Source organism: Prionailurus viverrinus, chromosome B3 (genome assembly GCF_022837055.1).
Source record: "Prionailurus viverrinus isolate Anna chromosome B3, UM_Priviv_1.0, whole genome shotgun sequence".
Classification (NCBI taxonomy): domain Eukaryota; kingdom Metazoa; phylum Chordata; class Mammalia; order Carnivora; family Felidae; genus Prionailurus; species Prionailurus viverrinus.
Window position 1 is genome coordinate 61507503 of NC_062566.1, and position 18534 is coordinate 61526036.

Genomic DNA, 18534 nt, shown 5'->3' on the forward strand with positions numbered 1-18534 from the left:
TAAAATGTTTGAGAGAGAGAGAGAGAGACAGAGAGAGAGAGAGAGAGCGCGAGAGCACGTGAGCACAAGGTGGGGAGGGGCAGAGAGAGAAGAAGAGAGTGAATCTCAAGCAGACTCCATGCTGTCAGCAGGCACTCCAAGGCTAGTAACTTATCAAGCAGATCTGCACTTTTATACTAATGGAACTTCTTGGCTCCTAACTTAGACTATACCAATACCTCTGCCTGCTATTTATCTAGGACCCTGGGGTTACCCAAGGATGTATAGAAATCATATATAAAATGAAGAATTCTGGACATTTTCTCCAGTGCTGTGTTTTTTTCCCCTTGAGTTAGAAAGAGAGAGAGAGAGAGAGAGAGAGAAATGTGTGTGAGCTGGGGAGGGGAAGACAGGGAGAGGGTGAGAGAGAATCTTAAGCAGGCTCCATGCTGTCAGCCCAGAGACCAATGAGGAGCTCGATCTCACCAACTCCAAGATCATGACCTGACCCTAAATCAAGAGTCGGGCACTTAATGGACTGAACCACCAGGCGCCCACCAGCACATGGTTTTGGTGTTGGTTGGTTATTGGGCTTCTGAAGCTGCAAACATGAGGGACAGAGATAGGGTGTGAGAGGCTGGTTACAGGTGGGGTACTTGCCAGTCAAGGTGAGTGACTGCTGACAACTAGAGAAGAGACATTTGAAAACCTCCAATTGTGGCAATCTAATGCTGTTTGGTGCTGGGGTCAATAGACTTTGTCAATTACGGGTGCTGAGGACAGTCCAGGATAAATCAGTGGTTAGGTTTTGTTACATTAAGAGCAGGGCAATCTGTAATAGATTTTTAAAAGACTACCACCAAGAATGTTTTACAAATGGTAGTTCAGTGAGTGAATTCCTAGTTTTCCTGAAGAATTTAGCTATTCTCAGTCACCTAGGATGGCCGAGTACAGATGTTGGACAGAACATGAGTTACAAATCATGTCTTTTGCTGCACGGTTTTCTCTGTGAGAAACTCAGAGGTATGGACAGAAGATTTGGGCCCACATTCAGGAAGGACTTGCTTACTCTTTCTTAGCTATGAAAAAAAATACACCCCCTTTCCTTTTCATATCCTTACACTATTGTTTATAAAGCAGGCATTTCTTGGATGGTATCTTGTAGAGAAAAGGGAAGAAGATTAAGTGTCTATTGTCAGACCTCGCTTCTTCAGAGAGTGCTGAAATCAAAGGTAGATGCAGAAATTCAGAGACACCTAGATACCGTTTTGCTTAAGTTGGCTCCAATAAGTAACTCCCTGGTTGGTTTCCTGAAGCCTTTGTAGCTTCTAGGTCTCTACAGATTCGAGAGAGCCCTTGGCCAGACATTACGTCTATAAAGGTATTGTCTAAATACATATATAAAGGGGCTCCTGTCTGGCTCAGTAGGTAGAGCATGCAACACCTGATGTCAGAGTTTAAAGTACGAGCCCCACACTGGGTGTAGAAATTACTTAAAAATCAAATGTTAAAAAAATACAAATATAAAACGATCTGATTCCAATAACCAACATCAAAGAGATAAACATTTATGGCACTTGTTAAGCACCCGGCAGTGTTGTAAGCCCTTTTATGCGTACAGATTAATTTGATATTCCCAAGCAACCTAGGATTGTCCCTATTCTACAGAGGAAAACTAAGAGGCACAAAAAGGAGGCTTTGAACTTCAGCAGTCTGGCTGTAAGGCTTGTGCTTGTAACCACTACCCTGGTCTTTATACACCAATTTCAACAGTCATTCAACTTTGAGAAGTATTTACAACACCTGCAAAAGAGACGAGCAGGGCCCTGGAAGGCAGGCGACTAATCAAAAGCCCAGTATATGAGTTGAGATTCACCTGTCTACAAGGAATAATTCTTCAAGTGTGAAGTCAATAGTTTCACACTAAGAAGTTTATCCAGCTACTCATTTCGATTTAAGTGTCACCGTGTTTGGGAAGTATATGGAAAAGCAACTTATAATTCAGGTAAAGAAATTAAAATGATTACTTTTGAGGGAGCATATTTAAAGCATCTGACAATCAGAAAAGTAAACTGGGGAACGGGAATTACCAAATCGCTGCATAAAGTTCGGAGAAGAGAAATGTTTCCCTGCCGTGAGGGGATTCAGAAGTTATGGGGCAGAATCTAAACATGAGCAAAGAGGAGTAAATCCAGAACACTGCCGCAGCCTGTTCATGTAAATGGAAATAAACAGCTGGAATAAGTTACGAGGAAAACTGAGGGAAGCAACGGGTCTAAGTGAGCATATCAGGTGGAGATTTGTCTTCCAGAAAAGAAGGTTCAGACTTGCTAAGCAGGGTTGATGCAGTGAACCCCAAAGGCCCATCTTTGCTTCTAAAATACCTCTAGTATAGACATGTAGCTTATGATTGTGGCACTAACTTGGCTCATCTGTGTTTGTCTTTAGCTCTATGAGAAAAATCACTACATATTTTTTGAAGAATCAGAGGCTTTTTATGTCTTTTGGCAATACAGTGTACAAGGCAAGGGTCGTGGAATTCATATATGATCACAAAATTTGCCTGGGACACAGAATAAGGCAAACTCATGAGATTGATCTAATACTCCTCTTAACGAGCTCAATCAGCATGATTACATAAAAAAGGATTCTTGGGGTGCCTGGGTGGCTCAGTTGGTTAAGTGTCCAACTTTAGCTTACGTCATAATCTCGCGGTCAGTAGTTCGAACCTCACGTCGGGTTCTGTGCTGACAGCTTGGAGCCTGGAACCTGCTTTGGATTCTATGTCTCCCTCCCTCTCTGCCCCTCCCCCTGGTCGTACCCTGTGTCTGTCTGTCTGTCTCTCTCTCTGAAAAATAAATATTAAAACAAAACAAAAAAAGAATTGATGCACTAGGGTTCTAACAATACAAATCTGGATTGACACAAGTTTTAATTGAAAGATAACAGGACTATGGACTGATTTGATGAAGTTACTCATGTTTCTTGTTCATGAGTCTTCAATAATAAAAACAAAACAATTTTAGTGCTTGAAATCTTTGTTTCCCACCCAAATTTTTTCCTTCAATTCACAAAAAACCCTTCTCCAAAAAGAATAGCATAGTATATGTGAAATTATATATATATATACCAACACACACGTGTATATATAGTGTGCATACATATATTTCATGCATGCATATATATTACACATGTATACTATGTGTATACACACAGTTTTCTCTTTCTCCTTTTGAGTTGCTGTGTGGGCTCTGGGAGATATTCTGAGGATGTGTGCAGGCATGTGGCTGTTGGAAGTCAATTGTTTCACCATCAAAAAGACTTGCATGTGGTTTTTATGAAGGATGAATTCTCAAACATGCAGCTCAGGACAGCGGAGAAATATAAAACATCTTGTAACTGTTTTAAAATAAACTCTTCCACTGTTTATTTAGTTTTAATCTGCGTGTTGTAGATTGGTTATGCACTTGTTAATCACTGTTGTATGTATCTCCAGACAGAGTTGTAAATAACTTTTCAGTCCAAGTGAAATATGCTTGCACATGTTTATATGCAAAGTATGTATTTATGCGTATGTGTAAATATGTGTACAATAATAATAGATTAGTGATCATGTAATATAGTATCCTAAGGTTCTGGCACTATGGTCAATTTAATATACGATGCAAATACTCTTTCTGTAGTTTCTAGAGATGAAAAATCTAACTTGGTTGTTTCATTTACTTTTTTTTTTAATTTGCCTGGAAGGTCTGTGTTTGTAAAATGAAATGAACTAAGGAAGAGAACCCTAGTTAGGAATGTTCTCATTCAATTCCTAGATCCTGGTTACTACAATTGCAACTTTATCTCTTTGTAACATCAACTCACTAGAATTTTGAAAATAGAAAGGCAAAAATATAAATACTGATTCACTTCAGGCCTTTATGCCACATAGAAAATAAACAGAAAATACATTATTTTGACGAAAATTTAAGATGTATATAAATATACAACCACAGGCACCTGAAATTCTCCTTGATGTTTATGTAACTTGGCATTTTCATGTCGACATTAAATTGCCTGGAAAAGTGCTTAATTTCCACTCCACTTTGCCCTGTGTTGGATACATTTAGATGCCACACTTCCAGTTTCTCCAGCCTATTGTAAATTCTTACAAGAGTAAAGCAGAGATGAGTGGAATAGAATACAATAGCAGAAGCTATTTTGTTTTTAATCCGCTGTCTTTAATATGTCTTCTTGGAGAAATGCTTATACCTGGCAGTGGTGGGTCAGCTCCTCTACATTTTACCTAGTAAGAATGTGCACATGTGCACGCACACACACACACACAGATCTGCATGCAAGCTTGCGTCTGTGGCTTCATAGCAGAATAGGACAGTTTACGAGGTCATGACCAATTCTGCAATTCTGTACCTGGCTCAGGTTTTAATAATGTAGGAACAAAAGCTATTCACATTTTAAGTAAAAAACAGAAGTTATCAAGTGAATACAAGACATGCTAAAAAGGTCCACAGCAAAAGAATTACCATGATGTGTTATTCTAGAAGTCTTCCCAGACAAGGAGAGTTCTCAGCTAAGTTGTATTTATTCCTCTAATGGCCTTTTTAGTTTTCTCCATTATAGATTCACCTTTTGAGGAGAGAAAGGAGAGTAGGATGAGGGGCCAGAGAGAGACTTAATGGGACGATGGAGTCAGACACATATTGAGATTACTTCATTGTCAAATTGTAGGATAAAACTTAACTCTGATAGCTCTGGTTTTTGTTTCAATTGAGGACATATGGAGTAGGCATCTTCAAACGGGAATAGAGATCAAATGCCTACACCCTAAAAGTTGCAAAGGACCCAAGGTCCAATCTACTTGGACTTTGACTTCAAGTGAGGGAACACTTCAGGGGGACCTTGGGTGCAAATTATATCTATCCACCTAGAATTTATACCCCAGCCTTCCTCCAAAAGTTGGGGTACTTTACAAAATTGGTTGTGTGAGTTATTACGTTTTCTCAGTTATTTCCCCAGGGAAACATGCTAAAGGCAAGCCCATCATTTCAGCTGATTTAGTGTTTGATGCCAGAGAATGTATAATTGGTATGACGACCATAATGGATAGTGATTGCCTTACTGGTAAAGCCTTGGCTGGCAGCGCCATAGTCCATTTTTGGGGTTCACCCGTTAGCCTACCACAGACTTGCTCTGGCAAATTTTGAGGTTATATCTTAACTTTTCCTTTTTAGCTGTCTATTAGAAATTAGCAATGTTATAAAATATAAAAAGGTTTTCTTACATAAATATTGCCTACTCCAAATATGCATTGTCACATAGTCTTTTATTATTAGGGAGAGGGAAAATGGGGTCTCTTCTTCCTTGGCGCAGTTCTCAAAAGATGACCGGGTAACCCAGAGTTCAGTCAGATGTTTATCTCAAGGCACAGGGAGATTTATGGGTTCTGGATATATAAAAGTCTGCTTGAAATAAAAAATTATTGGAATTTTCATCCTTGGCAAAGTCAAATAACTGAAGGATTAAGGCTGATACATGTTGCCTTATAAATCTATCATTAACCAAATGTGACACAATGCTCCAGGTATGTCAAATCCCAACTTGCTCTAAATGGGTAGTTAAAATTTTCTTACAATAAATATTTCACGATAAGAAAAATCTCTTTGGCTAACCAACATAGTCCTCAAAAGCAAACCTCCCAGTTTTATAGATCCACAAAAGCCAATTCTGGAAAGAGGATTAAATTAGGAGTTAGAACCATCTAGGTTATTAGCAAAAATGGCCAGGTAATAGAAAACCATAAAACAGTACTCAGAAAATAAAACATGGATCATCTGGCCTTGCGGTTATCAAACACTTCCAGAATATAAGCTCCATGGAGGCAGCTTGTATTTCAGCAGCCCTTAGGAGTCAGCCAAAAAATGCTGGCTGAGCAGATATATGAACGCATGAATGAATACCCCTGCAGAGCTCCTGCCACAGAAGCTGTGAGTGGTAGCAAAAAAGATTCCACCCCCCACCCCCAATGCATGTTAACTCTTGGCCATGCAGAGAAGCAAATATATTGGCTTTATATATTTTTGAGAAAGACAGAGGGAGCAGGGGAGGGGCGGAGAGACAGGATGAAAGAATGCCAAGCAGGTTCCGTGCTGTTAGCACAGAGCCCAACATGAGGCTCAACCCATGAACTATGAAATCATGACCTGAGCCAAAAATCAAGAGTTGGACACTTAACTGACTTAGCCACCCAGGCACCCCAAAGTCTTTTTTTTTTTTTTTGAGAGGGAGAGAGAGAGAGGGAGGGAATCTTAAGCCAGCTCCATGCCCAACATGTGGAGTCCGATGTGGGGCTCTACCTCAGGACTATGAGATCATGAATGACCTGAGTCACCATCAAGAGTCGGACACTTAACCGACTGAGCCACCCAGGCACCCCCAGAAAGTCATTTTTAAAGGTGAGAAGATGAGCCTTAAAACTGTGCCCAAAGTGCCCAATCTGGAAATCCAGTCCCAGAGGTTTTGCTATTAGGAGTCTGTTTTCCAGGTTGTTACTGGGGGAGAGGATGCTGTGGTTTAAAACCTGGCAGGAAACACGATTCCTACTCCCTGGAAGGGACACTACTGGTGTTTGCAGTACTGAAGGGAGATGGGTAGGAATTGGCCATTCAGGAGCCAATTGCTACACGCAGGTGGCTCCCAAGTCCTTTCAATACAATCCATTTAGGTAGGCTTTTGTTTACAGTAGCTTTTATCTAGAAGATAAGGTTGTAAAAATGTCACTCAAAGTCAAGTGCTACTGTTCCCAGCCATATCTCAGCAGGTTCATCTGTTTGACTTCTTCCTCCCTTTCCAAATACCTTAAGGTGTTTAAGATGAGTGAAGAGATATCCAACTATTAAAGTGAACAGTATTTGTATATGACACATGGGTTTGCACTCAGTGAACCACAAATACCATCCAGTGGTGCCTGTATCTTTCTCAAGTTCAGCAGGAGCCTGTGTGTGTTCCTCACCACTCTACTCTCCAACAACACATCAACTCTCCAACATGTGCTTTATGCCCTTTTCAGTAGTGCTCCTTTAAGAAAATCGGAGTCTGATGGATCTATGTGGGCGTGAGGCTTTTCATTTATTTATACTCTGTCTCTGCACCAAAGGGGCACGTACAGTGAAACAGCAAAATACAAATAGAAAGTTGGGCTCAGGAGAAGAATATAGCACACATTCTCATTTTATTATGAAAATGAGTTTTGAAGGTCAACTCTACAGTTACAAAAATTTAAATCTAAGCCTGTAAAGATCTTACCCGATTTTGTATGTAAAGGTGTTATTTAGTTAATGGATCCATAAGATGAGGCTCTGAGCCAGGGAGGTTTCCAAGTGATGAGAGAAAAGGCATCCTGGGCCAGCTCCAGGTGACAGTTACCAACAGGACAGTGAGGTGGGCAGGACGGCCACGAGCAGACATACACACAGCAGGGGAGTTCAGCTAGCTGTCACCTGCAAACAGACCTCAGTGCTGGAGAGGGCTGGCAGGCCCTCCCAGGCGAGATGTGGGCTGTGTTGAGGGTTCACACAGTGGAAAAATACCTGATCTTTCATTCTTTGGGTTTTGACTCATTGTCCAGGTCTGGGCTTTGTGAGTAATTGTTCTGTTTGGTCCCCCTCTAGATACAATGAGAGTAAGGCATTCTAGTGAATGTAATGCCCTGTAGTTAACCCCATTTCTGACTCAAGTCACCTAGGTTCAAAGACCACTTGACTGACATAGTCCCCATCTTTGTAATTGGTAAGATAAACAGACCATTTGACTTATTTCTTTAGGTAAAAATACCACTGATAGTCATACTTACCATCATAACCATAATCCTAACAGCAGCTAGCACTTAACCATCATTATGTGCCAGCTACTCTTCTGAGCTTTGTCTGCATTATCTTGTTTACTTTTTATTTTGGGGAGAGCACAAGCAGGGGAGGCTAAGAGAGGGGGACAGAGGATCTGAAGCCAGCTGTGCCCTGACATGCTGAGAGCAGTAAGCCTCATGTGGGGCTCAACTCATGAACCACGAGATCATGACCTGAGCCGAAGTTGGACGCTCAACTGACTGAACCATCCAGGAGTCCCCTTCATTATCTCATTTAAAAAAAAAAAAAAAAAAAAAAAAAAAAAGACAAGCAAAAAAGACTTTAATTTTTTTTTTTTGAGAGAGTGTGAGCAGGGTAGGAGCAGAGAGGAGACACAGAATCCAAACCAGGCTCCAACCTATCAGTACAGAGCCTGACGTGGGGCTTGAACCCCCGAACCGTGAGACCATGACCTGAGCCGAAGTCAGAAACAACCAACTGAGCCACGCATGTGCCCCTTCATTATCTCACGTAGAACAAAAGCTTTGTGTAGCTGCCATTAGTGCTTTTATTTTCATAGTTAGAGAACTATTACAGGGCTCTGCTAACCTGTTAATAATGACCATGAAGAGTATTAACACTTGAATACTTTCTTGTATCCAAACGCTGTACTAACCACTTCGTACACATTTCATTTAATATGTGCAATTAACTGATGATGTAGGAAATACTAACAGTGACATTTTACAAATGAGAAACTAAAGATGTGGAGAGGGGAATACCTCCTCACACAAGGAGATAAAGCGCCAAAGTGGCCAAGATGCCAGCCCAGATCTGTCCCATGCCTTGCTCCCTCTGTGAATAGCTATGCTACGCTGTGGTACATGCTTGGGACTCTCCTCCATGCTTTTTCAAATCCTTAAACACATCACTCCACAAAGAAATACGTAAGAAACATTACATCATTCCAACCCCCTTCCCATCCCAGTCTCTAGTTAAGCTCCTATAGGTATAGTTTCACTACAAATGTCTTACTACAGGACTCTTCATGTAGAAGTCCTTCTATAAAATGCAGAAGCCGGAAGGTGATTTTCATGCACCTCCCAGTTTGAACTTTCGAGGTCTTAGCTGTCCATCTAGGAAGCAGACAGAATAGCCTTTGTATCCTGGAGTCAAGACAGGTTTGAGAATAAAGCTTTACAACACTTTAATTTGTGTATGTTCATTATTGTCCCATTACAAAGATTCTACCTAATAAAGAAACTTCTGCAACCCTTGTTCTCCCCTCCCCAACCCACAAAAAGAAAACTGGATTATGTAGGTACTCATCAAGGCAGCTCTAGGAAGTACTCTATTCCATGTGACCCAGGGAGAAAGCTTAAAATGAAGCATGAGTAAACGAGAGTCAGACGTCTCTTACATTTTTAACTAGGCTCGATGCTTCTCTGAGTCAGAAAGCAGGAAAGGTCACTTCACAGTCATTCCTGCCCTTAAAAAGAAAGGCTGATCAGCGTCATGTGACCAGGAGAGTACTTCAAAAGACACTCGACAGAAAACCTAGGTGATGTCAGTGACTCAAGCTTTCTTTAAATACGGGCTCCCGTTCTCCATGACATGACACTGTTGTGCGTATTTCCACAGTTAGGCCTCAGGTTACACGACAAACAGGGGCTGCACACACCAATTTCAGGGCAGGGTCTTGAGGCTTCTTTGGACTTGGTCCTCAACTTTTTCCTATGAGAACAAGAGCACTGTGCAGAGTTTCACCAGACTTAATAGTTCATCTTTGTAACAAATGGTTTTATTATTTATGAAAAGATAGAACATGAAGGAACAACCTTGAGCTTTATTAACTAGTATTGCAAGGCTCTGGAGAGATGATAAACTCCTGACTTAGAAAACAAATGATGGTTGCTGTTTGCAGTTGCCCTAACACACACACACACACACACACACACACAGACACCCTTACACCCTTTTGGGGTTTCAAGGCTGGCCCTTCAAGCAGATGGGGACCACACAATGGATCCTCAGTTTCTAAGGGTGGCCAGTCCCTTTGTCTTCTTGTGGTTGATGAAGCTGCTTTATCAGACAATTGTAGGAAAGAAATAGGAGTAAGGACAGAATTTTTTTTTTTTTTAAAGTAACAGGTGAAAGATCATGTGAGTGTGGATAATTGCACGGCTAGATTCAGAGGACAGGACACGAGTTAGTGAACTCTGGTTCTATCTTCAGCTGATGGTGGGCAGAACACTTCAAAATTATTGGACATATCTGATCCTCAAAAATGCGGTATTTTGATTAGACAGTTGAGGAAACAGAGGCTCTCAGACATCAAGTGACTTGTTTAAGACCACACATGAGCAACTCACGGTGTCTCTGCAGACACCCTCTCCCACCTCCCTGTCCGGTGTTCCTGTCCCCATGCACCCCTAGCCTGCTTTTTGTCCTCACTGAAGAACACAGAGGATATCACCTTCTGCCTTCCTGAAAAGGATGCCCTGTTCCAGGGATGCAGAGAGGACTCGATCACAGTCACAGTCTTCCAGGGGGGCTCTCAGTAGTCAGGGAGACAAGGGGGTTAAAAGGTAGTATGAGGAGGAGACCAATGTTCTCAGAGAATGGTGTAGGGGGTCCTGTGGTAGCCCAGAGAAAGTCAGGCAAGGTCCAGGGCAGAGATGAGGCGACCTACAGAGTAGGTCTTGAAATCGAGGCTCACTAAGAAAAGATTCCTCCAGTGGAGAGACAGGCACGTGCAGACAGAGCGCTGAGACAAAGCATGGAGGTTTTTGGAGCAGCACAGAGGTCAGAAAAAGCGAAGACTGTGGGCATGGCAGAAGACACAGCTGGAAAAGGCAGGTGGCAGGGGGGCTGCCGAGGGCCAGAGGGGTATTGTCTAGCTGACCAAGGCGTTTTGAGGGCCGAGGGGATGACACACGAGCCCATTCCTACCAATCCCATGTTGCCTGCATGCCAGCCCTCTGCCCCAGGGTGATCCTCTTTCTTGAAACCCAAATACCCCGGGCTATGTTTCTGTGTGGAATTTCTGAGCTAAATATTTACTTTTGTGGGGCCAACGTATCTACTACAGCTCACTTATTTGGGGGTAAACACATTAAAGAAAAGTATACATTAAAACAAATCTTTCCCCCTCCACCCACATTTCCACTCCATATAGGAAAAAAAAAAAAAAAAAAAAAAAAAGACTGCCATTCAAAAAAGAAAAAAAAAAAAAAGAACAAAAAAACCCTTAAAACCATACTGAAAGCTCAACTTTCCGGAGTCTTTGGGACAGAGTATGTGTATGTAAACAGTCACAGCTCTACTCCATGGGGTTCCTCCAATTTGTATTCTTTGAGAAGTCAGCCGGGATGAGGGGACTGGCTGACGGTTTCCTTAGTGACTTACACACCAACCTTATTTTAGTTAACAGGAGGCATTAGCTAAGTTTTATGAAGGACTTCCAGGAGCGAGTTCCCTTCCGGTTGCTTTCCGATTGAAAGCAAGACAAGGGAGAGCCTCAACGGAACGTGTAGTTTTACTTTACAAACTCCGGGCCTCAAGGTTGGCCCCACAAAGGCCACTGGGGCTGGTGCTGTGGTTTGATTCCATCGAGTTGAAAGCAATCTGTCAGTGTGGAGAGGAGTTACGGAGGTTATTTTAAACATTTAGCTAAGCTTGTGACTGTCTTCTTTTAGAGGCATTCCTGGGTGCAAACTGCCTCATCCTGGGTGACATAAGACAAGCTATTGAATGAGGTTAGACTGAGGTCCCTGCTGTAGTCAGAGAGCTGGTCCACTCATGTGGCCATTAGCTGATTAATAGGTGTTTATTTTTAGGGCTTGAACTCACAGGCCGTACTAAGGCCGATGCAAGACAGTATTTGAAGTAACCTGTGAGTGCCTCAAGCTTGCAAAAGGCCATACACTTTTTGTGCAATTGTTGTTCTAGCTCAAGTCCTGGTAAAATTTAAGGCCCAAGACAGAAAACCCCATCCCTTTCCATTATAAATGGGGCCACTGTAAAAATAGATCCATAGCACTATTAAAAGAAACATCTGGTCAAAGAAAATTATGACCAAGTAGTGCTGGCAATGGGTGGGACCCAAACTTTCATTCAATGCTGGATACTAAATAACCAAAATTCCTATTTTTTAATGAGGTATTTACAACTACAGATACATGCTATAAACATGCTATAGAACATATTTGGATTTATACAATTTATCTGGATTTATGGCACTTGAGATTCTATGGGATTCAGAAGCAAAATGGCAAAGTGAACTGGTCTCTCATTGCCAAACACTAAATTTAAAAGATGTTAGAATTTACCTATTTGTATTTAAGGTTTCTCTCTTCCACAGACAGAATGTTCCATGAAAGCAGTATCTTGTCTACTGGATCATTACCTCTCATTTAACAATGTATGGCAGGAACACAGACTACTGAATAAATGTTTGTTGAGTAAGTGAATGACAGGTAGAAAAGTTATGCAGAGTATCTTTGCACCACTGTTTTGCTTAGGTCTGGTCTAGATCTTGAACCTAATGGCATATACAGGATGGGGCGAGTGGTTTAAAAAACAGTGCTATTACTTGCTTTACTTAATCATTTGCCTTTGTTTATTTCAAGAGCCTTCCTACTTCCCCAAGCACTAGAGCCATTGTTTTCAACTGGCATAGTCAAAGGGAAGTTAAAGTCACTGCTTTTCACACTTTACATTTTTTCCTCTCAGGAGTTTGCTGGAATAGTTCTGCAAGAAAATGTGCCTGGGACTTCTCAAGTTTAAATTTATCATCGCAACCTTTGTGGTGTGTATGTAATATTACAACACTGGCATGGCTTCCTTACCTTTCAGTTAACACAAATCCACGTCTAGCCAGATTTCTGAAGGACAGCAACCCCGAGAAAGATGTATTTGGAATTTAGGACTGGGAAAGATTGCTGGCAAGAGTCCTGATTCCTTGCCAAAGTCTGCTTGAGGCTGCAGATCAAGGTGCTATTTTATTTAGACTTCACAGAAAGGCACTGAAGATCTCAAGAGACCCAAAGTCCAGTCTGTAAAGTTGTTACATCCACAATCTGATCAGCTAGGCTCCTAACGGGGACACATATGGCAATTTACCACCGCGATTTCCACAGGGAAGCAACCCTTGTGCCTTCTGTCTATTTTCATCATATATCCAACACAGATCAATCACCCTGAGCTCCTGACACATTTATAACGCCCTTTAGGCTTATTTATGGACCAAGCGAAGGTTTTACAGAAACAGACTACAGTCACATTTGAAAGAATTCTTTCATCTCACCCAAGATTATGCACTGGATAATCTAGACTGGATCTCTCCTTGTAGGACTAGGAGTCCCCATGTCATATTTCGAAGACTTAAATGCTTTCAGATGGTCAGATGCTCTCTTAAGCTCTCCAGCATGAGATTAGACCTTTCAGAAGATGGGTATAATCACTTTCAGGAGGAAGAAGGTATCACGTGTGGGGCATAATGTTAAGATGAAGCCTTTTAGACTTTGATATTCAGACTTTATGTTAACCATCTCTCAATTAAATGAAAAAGTTCTGTTATTGAAGCTGTATTTGTCAGGAATAATGTCATGCATTCAGCAAATAAAAAAATCTAATAGTCTCTCAGCAAAAGTTATTTTGTACCTTCCTTTTGCTCAGATTATTTACAAACTTTAAAAAAATACATAGCATGAAAAACAAAATGGTCCAAGATTTAGGGTATATATTTCCTCGATGTCCATTTTTTTTTATTGAAGTGCTTATTATAATCTGGTAAGATTTTATTTATTTAAAATGTTTCTATATCTCTTCTAACGGATTGAACATAATTAGCTCAAGAAAATGGTTTGCAATTTCAGAACCCTTTGGGGTTGGGGGGGGGGTCAGTTTCTTCAGGCAACTGTACACAAATTATCTGGAGTGAAATGACAGTAATTATCCAGGGAATTGAGGCCCTAGGGACAGACAGTGGAGTAGATTTTGGACTGTTGCAGCCTCTTCTTTCCTTACATTTTGGGAAACAAGGGAAAAGGCACAGGGTTTTATTTTGCTAACTGGGTAAGGCTGAAAGGAAGAAAGCTCTGGGTTAAAGAGACAAATAACTAAGTTATAAACGTACTTTGGTGTTTTTTCTCCCCAACATGAGAAAACAGTGGCATACATTCACAGATTTTATACTTTGTGAAAAAGATACTCATCTGTTATTTAAAAGGATGAGGTATTTAGGAAAGCTTAATGAATTAACCCAAGACTTCAGGCAAGATGCTCAAGTTAGAACTGAGGTCTGCTGACTTCTTACCCAGTGACGACAGAGGAAACCCTAGAAGGTTCTGTTGCACTGTTTTACCCTACAGGCCCCTATTACATTTCTCACTTTTCCAGTTGAGTTAGAAATGAGTCCCCATATTGTGCATCTCTTCCGTTACATGAGAATAAGAGATTCAGTATTATTAATCAGTGTTTCAAAGCCACAGATTTAATTGCTAAGCATTATTAAAATACATTCAAGTAATAATTTTGTTTTGAAACTAATGGAGATATTTTACATTTTGATGCCATCACCTCTGACAAGCTATTTCTCACTTTCTATCTACAAACCTTTAAATTCTATAAAATGGGATTTTTGTCAGGCAACCTACAACATCCAAAAGTAACATTAATTTTTATCTGTCAAGTTGTACTAATTAGAGTTTAAAAAAAATTTAAAAAATCATGTGAGTTCAGACTATTGAACTTTTTTTTTTATGTAATTATGTTTCTCTTTAAATGTGGAGCAACGTTTTTCCTTTTCAGGTAGGTAAAAGCATGTTGGCCTTAGTTCAATTTAATAACTGCAAGTTGTATCATTCCCATCACGAGATATGAATATAATCATGCTCCTAGTTTATGCGGAGATACCAAATAGGTTATAGATGTTACCTGAGGTTGGTCTTTTCTGATCCCTACAGCTACACATTGGAAATGAAATTAGAAGGACCTGTAACATGACAGAACAGATGGTATCTACAGTACAATTAAAATCTAATTGTTACAGAATAAAAAGGTATAATATGTATATTATGACAGTTCTATAAGAATAGAGTAACTTATTTAATATTAACCTGATAGATTACGGGAGTTCATGTAGATTCATTATGATCTGAAACCCTTCTGGATATAGGAGATGGGATATCCCAATAAGAGACTTTTTAAATTACATGCAAGTGATGACAGATCTTTTTTAGATGTTCATTTATTTTTGAGAGAGACAGTGTGAAAGTGGGGAAGGGACAGAAAGACAGGATCTGAAGCAGGCTCTGTGCTGAGAGCTCGACCTGGGGCTCAAACTCACAAACCATGAGATCATGCCCTGTGCCAAAGTTAGCCACTTAACTGACTGAGCCATCCAGGTGTCCCAAGTGATGACAGATTTTGAAGAGGTGCCTGAGTAGGCAGGTTAATAGGTAAAAATACCTGCCTTGGGATGACAAACAAGTGGTTCTTATCATCTCTGCATCAATCTCAATAGCACAGTATCCTCACTAATGAAAATGACAATGTGGATTCAGAGTATGAAGTGACAGCTACTCATTATTGCACTGTAACTTTTGAAAAGCTACCACAGTTCAGTAGTATTGACGGGGGAAGAGAACAGAGGGTTGACAGTGGGGGAGATCTCACTGACGAGGGGACAGCTCTATTTGGATTTGAAGAGTAAGGAGGACGTAAGATGGAAAAGGATGAAAAGGTAAGGACAAGGGTGAAGATAAGAATAGTGCGTCTGGCACTTAGGGGCTTCCTCGAAGACGAAGTCTGAAAACCAGTACAGTGGGCAATTAAAAGAAGGAGTCTGGAACTCAAGAAAAAGATCTGAACTGATGATACACATTTGGAAGCTACATCGAAGACAGCCCTGTTGTCAAGATTTGCTTAGAGAAATGAAGAGAGATGGGGTCTAAGGATGGAAGCGTGGGGCAGAGAATATCAGGGGCTGGCAGAGGAAGGGGAACCAGTAAAGATTGCACAGACTGAGAGGCATCAACAGGGTAAGGAAGAGAGGTGGGCACGAGTGGAATGTCAGAGTCAAGGGGTGGGATTAACCGTGTCAAAGACAGCCAAGCGTTCAGACAAGAGAAGGACCAAGGCATCCATCTGTGCCAGGTGGCACTGCAGGTAGCAGTTCAGGTCTAGAGGTACAGACATGTGGGGAGTGGAGAGCCGTGTGCAGATGACTTTGAAGACATCTGGTGGCACGGGAGAGAGCAGGAGAATGAGAGCAGTTTCGAGGTAGGGATTGGATATACTGGTGGACTATATACTGGGGTCTAGTGTGATCCCCGATAACATGAAACAAGTGACCTTCTGGGAGTTGTGTCCATGGGCCCTGTCAGAAGGACACTGGATAAGAAGCTTATGGTAGCAGTAAAAGTAAAAACCAGAAGGTGTCACAACGTGATGGGTTCACTGAGAGGGAGTACATTATACACCGTGGACAAATGACTCCAACTTTGAAATCTAAAGATCTAGCATCGTTTCAGAATTTTTTTTTTTTTTAATTTTAAAAAAAGGTGGGGCGCCTGGGTGGCGCAGTCGGTTAAGCATCCGACTTCAGCCAGGTCACGATCTCGCGGTCCGTGAGTTCGAGCCCCGCGTCGGGCTCTGGGCTGATGGCTCAGAGCCTGGAGCCTGTTTCCGATTCTGTGTCTCCCTCTCTCTCTGCCCCTCCCCCGTTCACGCTCTGTCTCTCTCTGTCCCAAAAATAAATAAACGTTGAAAAAAAAAAAATTAAAAAAAAAAAAAAAAGAATAAAAAAAGGTAAGTAGTGCTCTTATCAGCAGTTAGGAGAAGAACATAACCCAATTTGTACCCATAACTCGACTATGGCAACAGTACGGTGAATTCACAGGATTGAAAATCTAGGTACGACGTTACTTTAAAAATATGTGCCTTCAGCTTTGTTGCCTTAAACTTGTCATTAAAAGTGAAATACTTTATATCAAGGAGGTACATGCTTAGCAATATTCGTTGCACTCTGATTTTCTCTTTACAAACACGATCAGCATTTAACTGAAACCTATGGAAAGTCAGGATTAAGTAGCAGTGTATTATATTGACATGGCTTAGAGAGGTCTCCATATTTAGTGTTCCTTGTGGATCTCAATTTAATGTGGTTTTAGGTAGAATTATTAACATTAAATAATATTCTGAAAAGTCTTTCACAGATGTCTGTGAAACCACTGAGTAACATAGGTTTAGCTCTTTAGATGGTATGAAGGGTGCCAAACAGATCATAACCAATAAGAGGTTCCATTAAGCTTTGGACGAGCAATTTTTGCACTACAATAAATCTTGGGTTTAAGAATCAGGATGTAATCACTAATTCTTTTTGTGAAAAACGTTTGAGCTCCTGAGAGACGCTCAGCTTCCAGTTAGTTATCTGCCAAGGTATTGGGAACACTTTCTCCATGAGCCAGTCACTGAGGAGACCGTTTTCAAGGTGTCAAGTTTAGAACAGTCCCAGGGCCCACCACCAGCTCAGGTTGTGGTCAGTGGCCCTTCTTTAAACTGACGTATTCTTGTGAGTTTACAGTGTCACTTGTACCTGAATAGGCCTTGTGTCCATTTGCCCTATGGATGTCCTGAGCTAAGTTCTTCTTGCAATACGTGCCTACCCCAGCTTGCTGGATTACAAAGCCATGCACTCCCAGAAGCAACCGGGGGTGGGGGGGTGGGGTGGTGTCAGTGATCATCTGACTTTCAGATGAACAACCCAAGCCTAGTGGGTCCAAGTGTGTGGCCTGCTCAACGCTGTTTAACAGCAGGGTCTAGAAGAACATCAGAAGGATTCCTAAAGTTAGTGGTCAGCACTATTCAGTGTCTCTTTTGGCAAATTACCCCATTCCTAATTTTACTGTGATGGGAAGCCAAGTATATGAGAACAGCCTTAGCTCTTCTGTGATTGACGTATGGATATTTTCCCTTGGCTGGTTCAACAGCCTGGAACTTCCTCGACGTACATGTTAAATCACTCACACCCTTCTTAGAAATACACAAAAGAGGGGGTGCCTGGGTGGCTCAGTCGATTAAGCGTGTGACTCCTGATTTCGGTTCAGGTCAAAATCTCAGTTTTGTGAGTTCTAGGCACGCATCAGGGGCTCTGTGCTTCGGATTCGCTCTCTCTGCGCCCCTGCCCCGCTCACACTCTCTCTCAAAATAAACTGTAAAAAACAAAAATCAGAGGGGCCCCTTTTGGTGAAACTGTACAAAAGCCAACTAAGCCTTATAAGGGCAGCACTCTGACATTTGGAACCAACTTTACAGATCATTCAGAAAGATAACTTGAGTAGTACTTCTTAGCCGTAAGATGGGTTAACAGTACTTGGTGGCTGGAAAAATTCACACTTGCAGTACGAGAAAAATCAGCAGGGGAACTGCTACGGAAATGAAGGCTACAGGACTGCCAGACTATTTCTCCAAGAGTAGAATTGTCAGGCAACAAGTTTACAGGACTGAAGGAAAAAAATGGAGGGGAAGGGAGTATCAAACACACGAAAAGATGGAAAAGGAATGCAAGGATTTAACTTACAGTTAAAAGAAAAGTGGTGGGGACTGGAGAACTCAACTTCCCAGCATTATGTAAGTCGAGATCCAACAAAATTCCAACCACAAGTTTTTCAGAAACATTGGAGATATCAGCCACAGAATCAGAGAT

General features: G+C 41.3%; 1 protein-coding gene across 6 annotated transcripts in view; it reads right to left on the reverse strand.

Annotated features, from left to right (window-relative positions):
• Positions 1-18534, reverse strand: part of CDIN1 (CDAN1 interacting nuclease 1) — a 267942-nt gene that overhangs the window by 61722 nt on the left and 187686 nt on the right. The window contains exon 11 of one of the 6 annotated variants that reach the window (XM_047863421.1): positions 9139-9557. The exons of the other annotated variants lie outside the window; for them this stretch is intronic. Coding sequence (XP_047719377.1) covers positions 9410-9557 — 148 coding nt within the window. The 3' untranslated portion in view covers positions 9139-9409. Of the gene's footprint in view, positions 1-9138; positions 9558-18534 lie in introns of those variants that run through there. 6 annotated transcript variants of the gene reach the window in all.